The 19271-nt window shown below is 33.8% G+C and overlaps 1 protein-coding gene across 4 annotated transcripts in view; it reads left to right on the forward strand.

Annotated features, from left to right (window-relative positions):
* The window catches only part of LOC125092772 (disintegrin and metalloproteinase domain-containing protein 5-like), a 180485-nt gene that overhangs the window by 82614 nt on the left and 78600 nt on the right, over positions 1-19271 (forward strand). For all 4 annotated transcript variants that reach the window (XM_047717149.1, XM_047717152.1, XM_047717151.1 and 1 more), the window contains 3 exons: positions 1968-2157; positions 6812-6907; positions 15063-15258. In XM_047717149.1, the coding sequence (XP_047573105.1) occupies positions 1968-2157; positions 6812-6907; positions 15063-15258 (482 nt within the window). The remainder of the gene's footprint in view (positions 1-1967; positions 2158-6811; positions 6908-15062; positions 15259-19271) is intronic.

Below are 19271 nucleotides of genomic sequence, written 5' to 3' on the forward strand. Positions count from 1 at the left end.
AACCCAGCAACTGCACTATAAGATATTTACCAAAAGGATATAAAAATAGTGATTTGAAGGGAGACATGCACCCCAATGTTTATAACAGCAATGTCCAAATAGCCAGAATATGGAAAGAGCCCAGATGTCCATCAATAGATGAATGGATAAAGAGGATATGGTGTGTGTATATATATATATATACATATATATATATATATATATAGTGGAATATTACTCAGCCATCAAAAGAATGAAATCTTGCCATTTGCAAGTACATGAATGGAACTAGAGGATATTAGGCTAAGCGAAATACATCAGTCAGAGAAAGACAAATATGTGATTTCACTCATATATGGAATTTAAGAAGCAAAACAGATGAACATAGGGGAAGGAAAGAAAAAAAATTAAAATAAGATAAAAAAGAGGCAAACCATAAGAGACTCTTATCTATAGAGAAAAAACTGAGGATTGCTTGAGGGGCAGTGAGTGGGAGGATGGGGTAACTGCGTGATGGACATTAAGGAGGGAACTTGATGGAATGAGGACTGGGTGTTATATGCAACTGATGAATTACTAAATTATATCCCTGAAACAACACACTACATGGTAAATAACTTGAATTTAAATTTTAAAAATCATATTAAAAACACAATCCTCTCTCTCCTTCTCCCTCTGCCCCTCCCCTGCTTTCTCTCTCTTAGGAAAAAAAAGGATTTAAAAATTAAAAAATGGATTGTTAACAAATACATGAAAGCATAATTCATAGTTCATGAAAGTATAATTCTTTTTTGTATATTGACTTTGTGTGGTACAAACTTGCTAAACTCATTAGAATTTTCCAGTTCTATTTGTTGATTCCTTAAGAATTTCTCTAAACAAAATTTTGTCATCCATGAAGAACACTTTTATTTTTCCTTTTCGTCTATTTGTATGTAATTGAATTTGGAATAATTTCAATAACTTTATTGATGTGAGAGTGGATATCTTTGTCTTGTTCCCAGTCTTAAGGGGAAAACGTTCAGTTTTTCATGAGAAGTATGATATGAACTATAGTTTTTTTCTTTAATAAGCGTTTTTTCTTCCACAGTAGTATCTTTTATTCCCTTGTATATTATGTTAGTTTTTTCCCATCATTTCACCATTCCAGTGTTTCATATATTTTTTTGCCCGATGTTCGTGCCTTTTGCCCCTACCAGGCATTTGGTCTACTTTTTACTATATACATTTTGCCTAGGAGAATGTTCAGTAATTATGTTGTAAACAGTGACCAGATCAGCTAGTATATTTTCTCATTATTTCATTTTAGCCTTTGATTACTGATTCTATTTCTTTGCTGGTTGTGGGTCTGTTTAGGTTGTCTGTTTCTTTCTGTTTCAGTTTTGGTAGTTTATATATTTCTAGGAATGAATCCATTTCTTCCATACTGCCTAATTTCTTGGCATATAATTGCTCATAATATTCTCTTATAATTCTTTGTATTTCTTTAGTGTCAAACAACAGGTTTTTATTTCAAATGTTCAATTATGTTGGACAAAAGCCCTAAAATGTATTATTAAAATTAATATAAGCACGTTTATATTGTCAATAAAAGAATTTTATTATATAAAAATACAAAATATGTTAAATATTGAGGCTTAAAAAACTTAATATTCAATGGTCTGGCATTGGGAAAGTAAATAAACACAGTTCTTATGTTTAAAGATTTAATGAAGTTCATAAGATAGATAAATAATAGGTCTTGTTTAAAACAGGATAGAATGTTATAAAAAGATTTTGGATTTTTTTTATTACAAGAATTTTCTTGGAAAAATTTAAAAAGTATGGTTAATCATTAGTATGTTTTGCAATGCAATGAATACTTTTTTAAAATGTGCTTATTTTTTTCCATAATTCTTTTTAAATCTCTTTTCAAAACCCATACATTAGCAGAAATGCAGAGATATACAGCAATAATTTTTGTCGTATCCATTTTTAAAATATTTTAGGCAGTCTGGGGGTGTAAAGGAGTTTAGCACCTGTAGTTTGGATGACTTTAAATACTTAGCTTCACAATCTGGCTTTGAATGTCTTCAGAAAATCCTTCCTGAAATGCCAGTTTATAAAGAAGCACAAAGGAAAGTATGCGGCAATGGAAAATTGGAACATGGTGAAGAGTGTGATTGTGGCATTATAGAGGTTAGTAGAAATTTTTTCATTTTTTATGTGTTTATATGTATGTGTTTATAGATAAAAAGTATGTGTATATATCTGTATAATAGCTAAAAAAGGTGAGACTTTGTCTTTCAGAACAATAAATTTGAAAAAGACCTTTGGGGAAGATGGAAACCTTTAAGTTTCCTAATTTTGCTATTTTTTGAAGTGGACAGCAAAAGCCTTTTAGATAACATTTAACTTCAGAGATTGCCTTCTGACATTCTTTAGTGTACTATTTGGAGTGTCAACTCCAAACTCATAATTATTTACCACAAAGGTGGTCTAAGGAGCTAAAGAAATATGCCTTTAACAACAAGCAGTAACAAAAACAGGAAAATCTAAAGGCAACAGTCTATTACCAGTGAAATAGCAAAATGCATTGCTTGCTATATAAAGTGAAATGTTTTCTGTTGACAGGTGATGTGATGCCAATTAAAAGTGTTTTTTAACAAATCTATCACCTGGAGAAAATACAAAAATGTAGAACTAAGATCAAACCAAAAGAAAGATGAAAGATGATAGAGGAGCTATTGACAGTAAAGTAAAGTAGTCACATGGAAACTCTCAAGAGATAGCAATTGTAAAATATGAAACATTATTAAAAAATTAATATGTATTATTAAAATAAATAATATACAAAGATATGTAATACACAATATATTATTATATTATAAATGTTATATATGTAAACATTTATATATAGATATATTATGTATATAATTATATATACACAATATGTTACATACTATATATTTTTCATATATAATATATAAATATAATATATATTTATATATTATAAATATATTTTATAATATAAAAATATATTCTATATCTATATATAATGGAAAATATTTAAAAGAAGAAGACAGAAGAGAGTTTACTCTTGAAAATTGCAGCTGCAATTAATAAGGATTGTGAGTTTATATCTTTCTAGCATAAGAGTGCTCCTCTAACTCCACAGCTGTGGCAGAATTAAATAGCTGTGGAAAACTGCAGCTCTACTGATTCAATGTGAAAGAGAATAGATTTCAGAGATGAGAACCACTGGAAATTTAAGGGGAAAACCCTGAAAGAGAGAGAATTGTGAAAGTGGTAAAACCTAAAATCTGATGATAAATTTTAAACACATTTGGCTGACTGCTAAAATATGCATGGCCTAGACATATCCTATAGGGCAAAAAATGTAGGGTGAGACCCTTGAAAGACACAGGTGTACCAGGTGAGCCCTGTGAGTTTGAGACTGGGACTGCAACTGGAAATTAAAGAGGAATCTTAAGAAACAAATTACAAATAGTTTGTACTCTGAAATCTAAGTGCTATCTCTACCTAAATCCTTGGCTGAATGTCATATTACGGCAGGGAATCAGGCTAAAAATTCAGAGGTTTGAAGACATATAAGTTGAGCAGAAATAGCTATGGCACACTATAGGGGAGATAAAGCTTACAGTTTATATCCAGGTTACTTAATTCCCTATAGGGGGAAAAAAAGCATCCAGAAAGATAGCTGAATACAGGCATTATATCATTGTATCTATAATGTTTAACTTACTAACCAAAAATTTACTAGACAGAGAATTATTACAGAAAATGTGAACCATATTTAGGAAAATAAGCGGTTAAGGAAAACTGATTCTGAAAAATTCAAGATATTGTATTTAGCAGATAAAGATTTCACAGTAGTTATTTTGAATATATTAGGAGCATTAAAGGAAATCATGCCCAAATAATTTAAGGAAAAATTATCCTAGTGAGTGAGCAGCTAGAGAATCTCAACAGATATATGTTAAGCATAAAAAATATAAATTTATAAAGTCTACAAATGAAAAGTAATAAATGAAACAAAACAGAAGCAGAAGAATCCATGAACTTGATCAGTGGAACAATAAGAACATATACTCTATGGAACAGAGAGAAAAAGAGTTGAAGAAAAATAACAAAACCTTAGATACCTGAGAGGAAATATTAAGTGCCAAATGTAGGTGTAGTTGGATTTCAAGGTAAAGAAAAGAGAGAGTAGGTGGAAGAAAAAAAAATCTGCAGGAATAATGCTGATTATTTTCCAGATTTGAAGGAAAACATTTACTTACAGACCCAAGATGCTCAGCATTATAATCATAAGCAGATAGACACACACAAAAAACACACTTCTATATACAGATCAATAAAACCTCCCAAAGTCCGAAGATAAAAAGAAAACTTAATTTCAGCCTAAAGAAAGACACATTAGGTACATGATACAATGATACAAAATATAGCTGATTTCTTATAACCAATAATGGAGGTCAGTAGACTTTGAAATGACAAACTAAAAGTGCTGAAGGAAAGAAAGTCAAGAACCAGGACTCCTGGGTGGCTCAGTCATTGAGCATCTGCCTTCCGTTGGGGCTCAGGTCGTGGTCCAGCGGTCCTGGTATTGAGCCCCGTATCTGGCTCCACGCTCAGCTTCTCCCTCCCCCATTCCCCCTGCTTGTGTTCCCTCTCTGGCTGTCTCTCTCTCTGTCAAATAAATAAAATCCTAAAAAACAAAAACAAAAACAAAAAAACCCCTCTCTTTTTAAAAAAAAAAGTCAAGAACCAAGCTGTCTATATTCAAAGATATTATTCTTTAAAATGGAAATAAAGTTATTCTCAGTTAAGCAAAAGCAGAGAAAATATGTCATAGTAAGCTTGCACTACAGAAAATCTTAAGAACTTAAAATGTTTTAGACTGAAGGACCAGTGCAATAGGTGATCAGTCTGATCTATAAGAGGATGAACACAGGAATTGGTAAATATGTGGAGGGATATAAATAATTATTTGTATGCTTTTTCTTTTCTGCTCTTAATTTTACAAACAACATTGTATACATGCATAGATATATAATACACATACTTATTCACTATGCATTCATATATACATAAAACATATGAACATATAAATGTATATTTACATGTGTATATATTATGTACACATATGTATGGGTATGTATGTGTTTATGGATGCATATACATATGCATATAAATTCAAATAAACATACACATGCATGTGTGTATATATGTGTATCTACATCTATACTATAACAATAACAGCATGAAATATGGAAGGGTACATTAAAATAAGTTGTTGCAATGTTTCTATAACTTACCTGAAGAAAATCAGTATTAACTTTAAGTAGATTATAGTCTTAAAGATACTTACTATAAATCCTAGAGCAAATACTGAAAAAGTATGCAGAGATACAATTACAAAAGGCAATAGAGGATTTATTGGCTACATACTAAATGTATTTCATCAACAAAAAATAGACAAGAAGGGAAGAATTGAGGAACAAAAACAAGATGAGATAGAAACAAACAGCAAAATAACAAATTGAAATACATGTTAATTACATTAAATATAAAGAGGCCAGACACTCTAATCAAAAGGCCAAGGTTGTCAGACTAAATAAAAACTGAGAAATAATCACATGCTAAATCACATTCTAAAATCACGTTTTAACGCTAATACTCTGTATCATACAAAAATAATGGAATGGAAAAGGATATAATAGGCAAACAGTAAATACAAGGGAGCTATAGTGACTATACTAATATATAAAATAAAGATATAATACTTCATAATGAAAAAAAGGATAAATACATGAGGATATAATAATAATAATAAATACATAAACATTTATACAAATATATTTACATATATACACACACATTAAGTCTTCAAAATTTATGAGGCAATCACTAGCAGAACTAAAGGGAGAAACTGGCAAATCTACTATCATATTTGAGATTTATTTCACATCTCTCAGTAACTGATAGAACAACTAGACCAAAAATCATTAAGGATATGGAAGACCTGAACAATACCACCAATCACCTTAATATAATGATATTTATAGGCTACCATGTTTAACAGCCTAACTATAAAAATTCCTTTCAAGAGAACTTGGAATATTAATCAGGATAGAATATTTGAGGCATGAAATAAATCTCAATGTATTTATTTTGTGTTGAAAATTCAATCAGAAACCAAGAATAATAAAATAACTTGAAAAGTCCCCAAATATTTGGAAATTAAACTACTACTTCTAAATGGCCCTTAGCTCAAAGAAAAATTACAAAAACAATTTTAGGATATATTTTTCACAGTATGCAAATTTAAACATAACATCAAAATCTATGAGATTTGGTTAAAACAGTGTTATAAGGAAAATTTAAAGCTATAAATGCTTATATTAGAGAAGAAGACAGGTCTAATCAATTATTTAGAATGCTACTTAAGGTAACTAAAATATTAGTCTAAATTAAATCTAAAGTAAATAGAAGGAAATAATGATAAAGATATAGGTAGAAATCAATGAGATAGAGATCAGAGAATGAAAAGCAATGAAAACGAAAGCCAGGGCTTTGGAAATAATCATATACTTGATAAACTTCTTGCTGGGCTGGTGGAGAAATGAAAGAAAAAAGAAATTCCCAGTATTGGGAATGAAAGAGGGTACATTATTTACTATACATCCTATGTATGTTTAAAGAATATTAAACAACGTTATGTAAATGAATTTGGCAATTTAGATGAAATTGGTAAGTTTCTTAAAAGACAAATTATCATAACGTATGTGAGAAAAGATACCATTTGAATTTGTCTCTTTGTTTACAGAATTGTACACATAAAGACTGCTGTGACGCTAGAATATGTCTAATGAGAAAGGGTAAACAGTGTGGTTCTGGGGAATGCTGTACACTAGATTGCAAGGTAAGAGGCAATCTATTTTATAGTAGCGCAGCATTAAATTTCTTGAAATACTTGTTTCAAAGAGATGCAAAATATGTCAATATCTTATCAGTATATCATTATATTATATCCAAGCACATTGGACAATTCTTACACTGCAGTGCATTCAGTAATCTGTCATTTCCAGGATTCTCATGTACTTAATGCCTGATGATTCTTCTCTCCTGACTTGTACTCACTGAGATATTTCTGCAATCAACATACATTTGAAGCAACCCTCTTAAGGTCTTCTTTTCTTTTCTTTTTTTTAAATTTAAATTTAGTTAGCCAACATATAGTACATTATTAGTTTCAGATGTAGAGTCCAGTCATTCATCAATTGCATATATCACCCAGGTCTTATTTTCTAACACCATACCTCACATGAGGTCAGGAAATGAGATTAGTTTCTGTTGTTGTTAGCTAAATTCTCTTCACTATCTTCTGGTAAAGTCTGCTGTTCCTTTGCAATTCAGTTATTGTTACAATCAACCAATCTCTCTTTATTGAAAGTACTTAAAGAATTCCTGAGTAATTGCCCTGTACCCAGACAATTAACTGGAATCCTAATGAAAAAAAAAAAAAAAAAAAAAAACCTCCTGAACAAAGTAAATGGCAGATATTCATAAGACTGGAGTAAGAATATGTTTTTATCTTTCAAATTTTTCCCCAAACTTTATTGAGATATAATTGACATATAACATTGTGTAAGTTTAAGGTGTACAATGTAACAATTTCATATAATTGTGAAATGATTGCAATAAGGTTAGCACACTTTACATAGCAACATTTAATAAGAAAGTTTCAAGAATGCAATACATTATTAACTTTAGTCACCATGTTATACATTAGATCCCCAGACTGATATATTTTATAGCTGAAAATTCATACCCTTGACCAACATTTTTTCATTTCTCCCACAGTTTTATTTCTTTCTTTCTGGTTTGGATGCCTTTTAATTCTTTTTTCTTGCCTAATTGCTCTGGCTAGGACTTCTAATGTTAAATAGGAGTGGTAAGAATGGACAACTTTGTCTTGTTTTTGATCTGATAGGTAAAGATTTCAGCTTTTCCCAATTGAAAATTGTTAGTTTAGGCTTGTCTTATGTAGCTTTTATTATATTGATATATGTTTGTTCTATACCCAAACTGTTGAGAGATTTTGTCATGAAAGTGTGTTGGATTTTGTCACTTTAGAGGATTACATGAATTTTACCCCTATTTATATTAATGGGGTATATTACTTTTATTGATTCCTGTGTGTTGAATCATCCTTGCATCCCAGGAATAACTCTCACTTGATTATGGTACATGATACTTTTAATGTGCTATTGAATTTTTGTGTGTGGTTTTTTTTAAAGATTTTATTTATTTATTTGACAGAGATCACAAGTAGGTAGAAAGGCAGGCAGAGAGAGAGGGGGGAAGCAGTCTCCCTGCTGAGCAGAGAGCCTGACGTGGGGCTCGATTCCAGGACCCTGAGATCATGACCTGAGCCAAAGGCAGAGGCTTTAACCCAGTGACCCACCCAGGTGCCCCTTTGTTGTGTATTTTGTTGAGAATGTTTGCATCTATATTCATCAGAGATATTGGCCTGTAATTTTCTTTTCTTGTTTCTTTCCTTATTTGTCTTTGGTATCAGGGTAAAACTGGCATTATAAAATGAGTTTGGGAGTGTTCCCTCCTTTTTAATTTTTGGAAGAATTGAGAAAGATTAGCATTAATCCTTTAAATATTTCATAGAATTCACCTGTGAACCATATATTTCGGGTCCTTTCTTTGTTAGGAGGTTTGATAACAAATTCAGTCTCTTGTGTTTGATTTGTTCAAGTTTTCTGTTTCTTCGTGATTCAGTCTTGATAGGTTGTCTTTTTCTAAGAATTTATCCATTTCTTCTAAAGTATTATGCAGTTTGTAGGTAGATAATTGTTATAGTAGCCTCTTATGATACTTTGTATTTCTATGGTACCAATTTTAGTGTCTCCTCTTTTTTCCATAATTTTATATTATTGCTTCTGCTCTCTCTTTCTTGGTTAGTCTAGCTAAAGATTTGCCATTTTATTTATCTTTTCAAACCCAACTCTTGGTTTAATTGATTTTTTTTCCCTTTTGTCTCTTTGGTCTCTGTTTTATTTCTGCTCTGACTTTTTTTATTTCTTTCCTTCTACTAACTCGGGGCTTAGTTTGTTTTCCTTTTTTAATTCCTTTAGGGATAAAATTAGGTTATTTGAGATTTTTAAAATATAGACATTTATTGCTGTAAAATTACCTCTTAGAACTGCTTTTCCTATGTCCCTATGTTTTGGTATATTGTTTTTTTGTTTTCATTATTGTTTATTTTAAGATACTTCTCTAATTTCCTTTTTTTTCCTTCATTGGTCCATTGGTTTTTAAGGAGTATGGTGTTAAATTGCATATTTTGTGAATTTTTCATTTTTTTCCCCTGAGGTTTTATACCATTGTGTATGGAAAAGATAATAGATATTATTTCAATTCCCTTAAATTTCATACGACTTGCTTTGTGAGCCAAGATATGTTTTATTCTGGAGAATGTTCCATGTGTGCTTGAGGAGAGTGTGTATTTTGTTCCAGTTGGACATAAAATTCTATATATGTCTTTAAGGTCCATTTGGTCTATAGTTTTATTCAGGTCTGCTATTTTCTCCCTAATTTTCTTTCTGATTGATCTATCCAATGTTATTAGTATTAGTAGGGCACTGAAGTCCTCTAGTATTATTGAATTGGTTTTGAAGTTCAGGGATGTCATATTATTTTTAATCCTTCACTTTGTTAATGTGATGCATCACATTTATTAAATTACATATGTTCAAACATCCTTGATTCTTAGTGATAAATCTTTTTTTTTAAAAATTTTTAAAAGATTTTCATTAGTTATTTGACGGACAAAGATCACAAACAGGCAGAGAGGCAGGCAGAGAGATGAGGAAGTAGGTTCCCTGCCGAGCAGAGAGCCCGATGCGAGGCTCGATCCCAGGACCCTGGGATCATGACCTGAGCCAAAGGCAGAGGCTTTAACCCACTGAGCCACCCAGGCGCCCCCTTAGTGATAAATCTTAATTGATCATGATGTATGATCCTTTTAATGTGCTATTGAAATTGGTTTGCTAGTATTTTATTGAGAATTATTATATTTATGTTCATCAGGCCTGTTCTTCAGGTCAAAATTACATTAGCATATAGTTTTCCTTTCTTTTGGTATCTTGGTCTGACTTTGGTATTAGGATAATTCTGGCCTCATAAAATGAGTTTCAAAGTTTTTCTTCCTATTCAGTTTTTTTGGAAGAGATAGAAAAGAATTAGAATTAAGTACTCCTTAAGTGTTTGGTAGAATTCATCTGTGAAGCCATCTGATCCTGGATTTTCTATGTTGGGAGGTTTTTAACTGATAACTGATTTGAACTCTTTACTCATTATTGGTTTGTTCAGATTTTTCTTTTTTTTTTCATGATTCAATCTTGATAGGTCATTTCTAGGAATTTTATTTATTTATTTTGACAGAGAGAGACCACAAGTAGGCAGAGAGGCAGGCAGAGAGAGAAGGGGAAGCAGGCTCCCCACTGAGCAGAGAGCCTGATGTGGGGCCTGATCCCGGGACTCTGAGACCATGACCTGAGCTGAAGGCAGAGGCTTTAACCCACTGAGCCACCCAGGCGCCCCTATTGGTTATAGTATTCTTTTAAAGATTTATTTCATTATTTTAGAGAGAGAGTGTGCACATGTGTGCCAATGTGGTGGGGAAGGGGCAGAAGGAAAGAGGGAGAGAGAGAATCTCAAGCAGATTCCCTGCTGAGCTCAGAGCCTGATACAGGGTTCCATCTCATGACCCTTGAGATCATAACCTGAACTGAAATCAAGAGTTGGACGCTTAAAAATAATATGACTCTTCTATTGAAGAGTTCTTTTGGCCTTTTATACATTTTCCTCTCTAGATTTGGCAAATTGTTATTATCTCTTTAAATAAACTTTCTGCCCATTTCTCTTTCACTTTTTCTGAGACTCCCATAGTGCATATGGTGTTTCTTTTGATGTGTCCTCTAAGTACCATAAGCTTTCTTTAATCTTTATTTTCCCCCCTCTTAACTGGATTATTTTAAATGATTGCCCTTGAGTTCACTATTTCTTCTGCTTGATCTACTGTGCCCTTGAAGTTTTTTAATGGAATTTTTCAGTTCAGTTATTGTTTTCTTCAGATCTAGAATTTCTGTTTGGTTCTCTCTTACTTTAAAAAATAATTTCTTTGTGAAACTCATTTTCTTCATGTATCATTTTCCTTATTTTGTTTATTTGTCTATCTCTGCTCTCTTTATCTGAGCTTAAGGTGATTATTTTTAATTTATTTGTCAGGCATTTTGTACATTTCCATTTCTTTCATCTGTATTCCACAAGAGCTCTGTTTTACTCCTTTGTTGGCATCATGTTTCCTTGATTCTTTATGTTTTTTGAAGACTTGCATTGCTGCCCTCACATTTGAAGAAGTAGCCGTCTCTTCCAATGTTTACTAACTAGCCTTGGGAGAGAAAGAAGCCAGAGACCCGTCAGCCCAGCTGGAGTTTGGGGGGGTCTCTCAGACTTTTTTTTATTTTTTTATTTTATTTTTTTTTAAGATTTTATTTATTTATTTGACAGAGAGATCACAAGCAGGCAGAGAGGCAGGCAGAGAGAGAGGAGGAAGCAGGCTCCCTGCTGAGCAGAGAGCCCGATGCGGGGCTCGATCCCAGGACTCTGAGATCATGACCTGAGCCAAAGGAAGCGTCTTAACCCACTGAGCCACCCAGGCGCCCTCAGACTTTTTTTTAATGGGTGTGGTTTTTCCACTCCTCTTCTGGGGTTGTTCCACACCTCCTGAGGAGCGGTGTGTGGCAGAGATTAGGATTAAACACCTACTCTTCATCCCAGAAAGCCAGTCTGGCTATGGAGAGCTTCTCATAAATTTTCCCTGATGCAGTGCCCTAAAGTGTTCAAAGTTGTGCAATTCAGCAGAATCAAGCCAGGTGTTGATATCCGTGTTGTCTACAGGATTGTGCCCATTTGTTGGAGGCTCATGTGTGCCATCTGCTGGGGAATTTTGGGTTCTGGCTACGGGGTGTGAGTGTGGAGAATGGGGTATTGGCTGGCTATTTGTGGGCATCCTCAGGGGAGGCATCCTATTGTTTTATGGGTGAGGCTCTTGCTGAACTCTGTAAGGCAGTTAATTGGACACGTGGCTCATTATTGTGATCCACACACTGGTTTCTGTCAACCCCCATCTCTTTTCCCTATTCCTAGGTGTCCCCAGACTATTTAAGTATGCCAAGTCTCTCAGTGTTCTGAATGGAATGAGATAAAAGTAATCTCTTGCACAGTGCTTTGCAAGTCTGGGGAAACTGTGTTCTCATCCCTTTTATTTTCTCTGTCAGAGAAATCACCAGCCAAGATGGTCTCTCTTGGCGTTGAACTGTGCCACCTTGGGGAGGGAATAATGTGGCTAAAGTGAAACTGTTCTTCTTACCATCTTCCAATGCATCTACTCTCATATTTTTTGCTTGACCTGGGGACTGGAACCTTTCAGCCAGATTATCTTATTCATGGTAGTTGTTAAAATAGGCATTTCTATGTGGTTATGCAGCCAGGAATCTCTGATTCTCTCCTCTTCTTTTCCATTACTAGGCACAATTTAGTCATAGTAATTCTTATGAAGTGTAACTTTAAAAAAATTAAACAATGTATCAAACACAAGCAGTATAACAGACTACCGAATTGCCCATCCTTGCTGCACCAAAAAGGAATAATTTAAACAAGATTCATGTATCAACAGAGATATGTGAACAACTGCTGTTGCAAATGGAGTAGTAGTAATGATTCTCACTAGTCCTTGGGCCTGGTTATCAAAATGGAATTGGCCCAAACTATAAGTTGTCTGATATATATAGTACTCTCTTTACTATGCAGTCAAGGCTGGTGTGGTGGTCAGAGGCATTAACTTAACCTACCCATTCCTCACTTAGTTGTGTAAAGGGACAGAGTCCTGACAATGAATTGCACCTTAAATATAGACACTGACAGTCTTGGGAAGAATAAAAATGAATTACAAATAAAATAAAACACACCCAAAAAGATTTTAGGAGAAAACAATGAGAAAAGGGAGTCACCCATTTTTAAGCTTTAGGGTCATTTTGGAATTAGGGAACCAAGTAGAGAAACATGAACACCTCTTAATAAAGGAGCAAGTAGGACGATATAACTTGGTTCAAAGAACATTTGAGGAACAAGGTATTTATAAATATTGAAAAAGAAGTTGGGTGAAAGAATCCAATCTGAAAAGATTACATACTGTATGATTCCAAATATATGACATTCTGGAAAAGGACTGTAAAAAGGTCAGTGGTTGCCAGGAACTAAAGGGGAGATGAATAAGCAGAGCATGAAGGATTTTTAGGGCAGTGAAAATACTCAGCCTGATACCATTACAATAGATAGATGTCATTAAACATATGTTTAAGCCCATAAAATGCCTAACAATGAGAAAGAACTTTCTTGTAAACGATGGACTTTGACTGTTTATGATGTGTCATGTAAGTTCATCAGTTGTAACAAATGTACCGCTCCAGGTGGAGATATTGATAAGAGGAGGTTTTGTATGTACAGTGCAAGGGTTTTATGGGAAATCTCTGTACTTACCCCTCATATTTTCTGTGACCATTAGACTACTATAAAAAATAGACAAAACAATAGAAGAAATTATAATGAATGTAATATTGCCATTTATACATATTTATAAAAGGAAGCATATTTTAAAGAAACTGATATCAATACCTTTTCATTATACTTATATGTATTTTACTTTAGAAATAATTTTGATCATTAGTTTTGATTTGAATGTTAACTACATAAGCTTGGGTGACTCAAGTATTATGTTTTGTCTTCCCACCCACCACTTGAAGAATTTGTGTTAGAATTGCTATATAGAAAATACTTGTTGACAACATGGAAAAATGTAAAGAGAAAACCCATTTTCAGGGGTGGTGAATGTTACAGAAGCTGGGCTTCTAGGACCTTTGAAAGCTAGAACAAATTTAACTTAGTTTGTGTAGGATAATGTTGATAGCCAGGAGGAACTGGGGCTTAGGTTGAGGAAAAGGGCTTGCAGTAATGCTATTGGAAGTTTATTGGCAAAGACAGGTATACAGAAAGCAAATCCTGGAAGGACTTGGCTAGACTAAGTGCTGAAGAGATCATAGATATATTATGGGGAAAGCTATTTTTTTAATAGTTGTTTTCAACGTGATATGTGAAATAAACCTTTTCCTGTGTATCCTTAAATTACCTTACAAACTTTTTTCTGAATGTTTATGATATATACTTATTATTTTGCAATGTTTGCTGGTTTCTGCTTGAAGGGACAGCATAGGAGAAACCAGAGGCTGTCCACATGAGCATAGCCATGATGGGTTGCAAGTAGTTTTTTAAAGTAATTTCTATATTAATTGCTTAGGTTTAGTTTTTTTTTTTTTTTAGTGCTTCTTTTTCTTTTTTTTTTAAATTTTATTTTTTATAAACATATATTTTTATCCCCAGGGGTACAGGTCTGCGAATCGCCAGGTTTACACACTTCACAGCACTCACCATAGCACATACCCTCCCCAATATCCATAACCCCACCCCCCCTCTCCCAATCCCCCTCCCCCCATCAACCCTCAGTTTGTTTTGTGAGATTAAGAGTCACTTATGTTTTGTCTCCCTCCCAATCCCATCTTGTTTCATTTATTCTTCTCCTACCCCCTTAACCCCCCATGTTGCATCTCCTCTCCCTCATATCAGGGAGATCATATGATAGTTGTCTTTCTCCTATTGTTAGGTTTAGTTTTTATCTTTCTTTTTTTTTCAATAATTATGGTAGTCTACTTTGAATTTCTCAATTCTCTTACAAGAACTACCCATTCTTTTATCCACAATAAATTTAATTATTTAAACTAAATTTAATTATTTAAATTTCTATGCAATGCTTAAGTAGTTATTAAGACTTAATTTTCTTCTTGCCTTTAGCAACTTAAAAAAATGAAAAATTAAAGCCTGAAGGGAAAGACAATTTGAGTATCATTGGTGCATAATCTTTTCTTATGTTCCTTTTTCCCTTCTAGCTAAAACCAATTGGTATACAGTGTAGGAAATCTTTGGACGAATGCGATTTCCCTGAGTATTGCAATGGGGTTTCCTCACACTGTGTGCCTGACACTTACGCACGTGATGGACAAAGTTGTGATTCGGGTGATGCCTACTGTTTTGGAGGACGATGTCGGATACATAACAAACAGTGTAAAGATTTGATTGGAGGAGGTAAGGACCAAAACTTTCTTCTTAGTTCCTAAATTCTGATTATACTAAGCTTCATTATTCAATTCTATAGGACAAAACGTAAATATAATTTGTTAATGAGTAAAGTCTTGTTCCTTAGTGTTAAAGGAAATAAAATTTTCTTGATTCTGAAAAAAACCTTAATTTATATGGAATTCTTGTTTGTAAAGGAAGAAACCTCAAGTGGAATTGTAACTTCTCAGATTATATAGAATTGGTGGTGATGGTGTTTAGTTTAGGCTTAAATGAAACAAAGTTTTTACTAGAACAAAGCAGGACTAATAACTAATTGTGTGGATTTCAAGTGTGGGTCTGTTCGAAGGGGCTTGCTCATGAATGAATATTTCAGTTTATGACCAGTCTAGTTCAGTTTGATACCTTCCTATAAATGTGTAGATCATTAGCTTCACTGAAATATACAATTTTCTGAACATACAGTTCATGTTCTTTGAGAGAGTAAAATGTTTTATTCTCAGTCCTCCCTTAAGGCCTTCCTTTGCCAGGTCATAGATATTGTGTACCTACCTAAGTATTATGCAAATCTATATGAATGGCAGGAATTTAAGGAGGAGATGAGGTAGAGGTTTTGGTGATATTATAATTTTGTTCTGCTTTTCTATCAGTATCATAGTTATGTTGTCTAGCAAGACAATGGTGACATTAATATTTAAAACATAATTGAGACACAAGCAAATGGCCAGTAAAGTTAGGAGAAACAAAATTACTTCAGATCCATGATTTAGTGTTTTACCTAAGTAAAATAGGGAAACTAAATTGCAGTGCTAGTCAGATAAATGTAGATCCATATAGTGGGATGCCAACTAGGTATACCCCAAGTTATTTATCTTGTTTACTGTTTCTTTAGTATTAGCAGTGATTTTGAGTGATTTAAAGCTCTCTGTGAGAACTACAGGTGTTTAAGTACAGTTGTCTTCTCCCAAAGTATTAAAAATTTGTTGGAGATAAGTATAACATCTAAAGCATCTTGATTTTGAAGGAATGTCTCTCCAGTCCTAGTGACTACTTGTGTTAATGCATTTAGGAAATGGTAAGTCTGGGCCTGACTATCAATTAGCTTTTGTATTTATTTTTGAAAAACAATCAGATTTTGTGAGCCTCGTACAGAGCTTGGGGGCAAAAGGAAATTGAAAATTTTGGAGTTGAACATTTTTCCTCAACCATAATTGTATTTCAATCCAAATGAACTAAAATTCTTTGACTAGGTCATCTGTGATCTGCCATGGACACTGATTAACCAGAATGTTCTTGAGTAGGGCTTAATAGAATTCTGAAGAAGTCATTAGCTTTCCAAGATAAGAATGATACATGATTTATAGGTAACAGCCAATAAGATCTTTATTTATTTATTTATTTATTTATTTATTTATTTTTTAAAATTTTTTATTTTTTCAGCATAACAGTATTCATTATTTTTGCACCAAACCCAGTGCTCCATGCAATCCGTGCCCTCTACAATACCCACCACCTGGTGCCCCCAACCTCCCACCCCCCACCCCTTCAAAATTCTCAGATCGTTTTTCAGAGCCCATAGTCTCTCATGGTTCACCTCCCCTTCCAATTTCCCTCAACTCCCTTCTCCTCTCCATCTCCCCTTGTCCTCCATGCTATCTGTTATGCTCCACAAATAAGTGAAACCATATGATAATTGACTCTCTCTGCTTGACTTATTTCACTCAACATAATCTCTTCCAGTCCCGTCCATGTTGCTACAAAACTTGGGTATTCATCTTTTCTTTTTTCTTTTTTTTTTTTTTTTACAGCTTTATAAACATATATTTTTATCCCCAGGGGTACAGGTCTGCGAATCGCCAGGTTTACACACTTCACAGCATACTACTACTACTACTACTACTACACTACTCACCATAGTACATACCCTCCCCAATATCCATAACCCCACCTCCCTCTCCCAACCCCCTCCCCCCATCAACCCTCAGTTTGTTTTGTGAGATTAAGAGTCACTTATGGTTTGTCTCCCTCCCAATCCCATCTTGTTTCATTTACTCTTCTCCTACCCCTTCAACCCCCCATGTTGCATCTCCTCTCCCTCATATCAGGGAGATCATATGATAGTTGTCTTTCTCTGATTGACTTATTTCGCTAAGCATGATACCCTCTAATTCCATCCACGTCGTCGCAAATGGCAAGATTTCACTTCTTTTGATGGCTGCATAGTATTCCATTGTGTATATATACCACATCTTCTTTATCCATTCGTCTGTAGATGGACATCTAGGTTCTTTCCATAGTTTGGCTATTGTAGACATTGCTGCTTTATTCACAGACCTAACACATATCATTATGTGCCACTAAATTATTAGTTTCTGGCCAAAATATGCTTATAGGGTAAAATGTGTCCTTTTTTAAGTTCCTTAGCAAATTCTGTTTTTGTAGGAGTGTAGCTCCTGTGGTAGTCTCTTCAGTGTTATTTCTACACATGCAGAAAGTGTTGGGTTTGTACCCACATTCCTCTAGGTTGGGTACACCTAGAGGAATGTGGGTACAAACCCAACAGTCACATCAGAGTTTCTCAGTGGCAACAGTATTGATATTTTAGGCCAGATAATTCTTTGTTGTGAGAGGTGGGAATAAGGAAAATTGTTCTGTCCCTTGTAGTACATTTAGCAGAATTCATGACCATTGCTTACTAGACACAATGGCTGCAGACATTTTTGGTTTTTACAACTGGGGCAGAATTGTTACTGGCTTCTAGAAAGTAAAAGTCAGGTATTCTACTAAACATTCTACAATACACAGAACAGTTCCTAAAACAGAGTTATCTGGCTCCTCACAAGGGGCCATCTTATTAATTGCTTTCTGGATGTTTTGTAGTTTCATGGGAAGAAAATATTTATGAATCGTGTATCTGATAAGAAATTAATATCCAGAATATACAGAAACTCCTAAAACTCAACAACAAAAAACAAATAGTTCAATTCAAAAATGGGCAAAGAATTTGAATAGGTATTTCTCCATATACCTATCTCTCAACATTACTAATCAGTAGGGAAGTGTAAATCAAAATCACAGTTTCACACTCATTAGGATGGCTACCAAAAAAACCCACACAAAACTCCACCCAAAAGATGGGTGAGTATGTAAAGGAATCGGAACCCTTGTGCACTGTTGGTGGGGATGGAAAATGATATAAGCTGCTGTGAAAAATAGATGGTTGTTCCTCTAAAATTAGAAATAGAATTACTATATGACCCAGCATTCCTATTTATGAGACTATAACCAAAAGAATTGCAAGCATTGTCTGGAAGAGATATTTGTACACCCATGTTCATAGCAGCATTATTGAGAATAGCTAAAATTTGGAAGTAACCCAAGTGTCCATCAATAGATGTATGGAAAAAGAAAAATGTGGTATATACAAACAATGGAATTTTATTCTGCATTAAAAAGGATAGAAATTTTGCAATATTCTACAACATGGATGAATCTTGAGGACAATTTTGCTAAGTGAAATAGCCAGTCACAAAAACACAAATACTCTATGAGTCTATTGATCTATCTGATAGTCAAAATCATAGATATAAAAAATATAATGGTATTTGGGAGGAGAAGGAATGGAGAGTTATTGTTTAATAAGTATAGCATTTCAGTTTTACGAGATGAAAAGTTATGAATGGATGGTAGTGATGGCTACACAACATGAATGTATTTAATACCATTAAACTGTACACTTAAAAATGGTTAAGATGGTAAACTTTATTTCGTGTGTATTTTAACACAATAAGATTTGTGAAAAGAAAGAAAAACCAATTCATTTTATATGTAGACATTATCTTATCTATTTTTAATATTAGTTAAAATAACTCAGCTAAAAAGCCTTTTTAAAAAAAGATTTTATTTTTATTTGAGGGAGAGAGTGAGAGAAAACATGAGCCAGGGGAAGGGCAGAGGAGAGGGAAAGTAGACTCCCTGCTGAGCAGGGAACCCTACATGGAGCTCGATCCCAGAACCCTGAG

The sequence above is a fragment of the Lutra lutra genome, chromosome 2 (assembly GCF_902655055.1).
Source record: "Lutra lutra chromosome 2, mLutLut1.2, whole genome shotgun sequence".
NCBI classification, from domain to species: domain Eukaryota; kingdom Metazoa; phylum Chordata; class Mammalia; order Carnivora; family Mustelidae; genus Lutra; species Lutra lutra.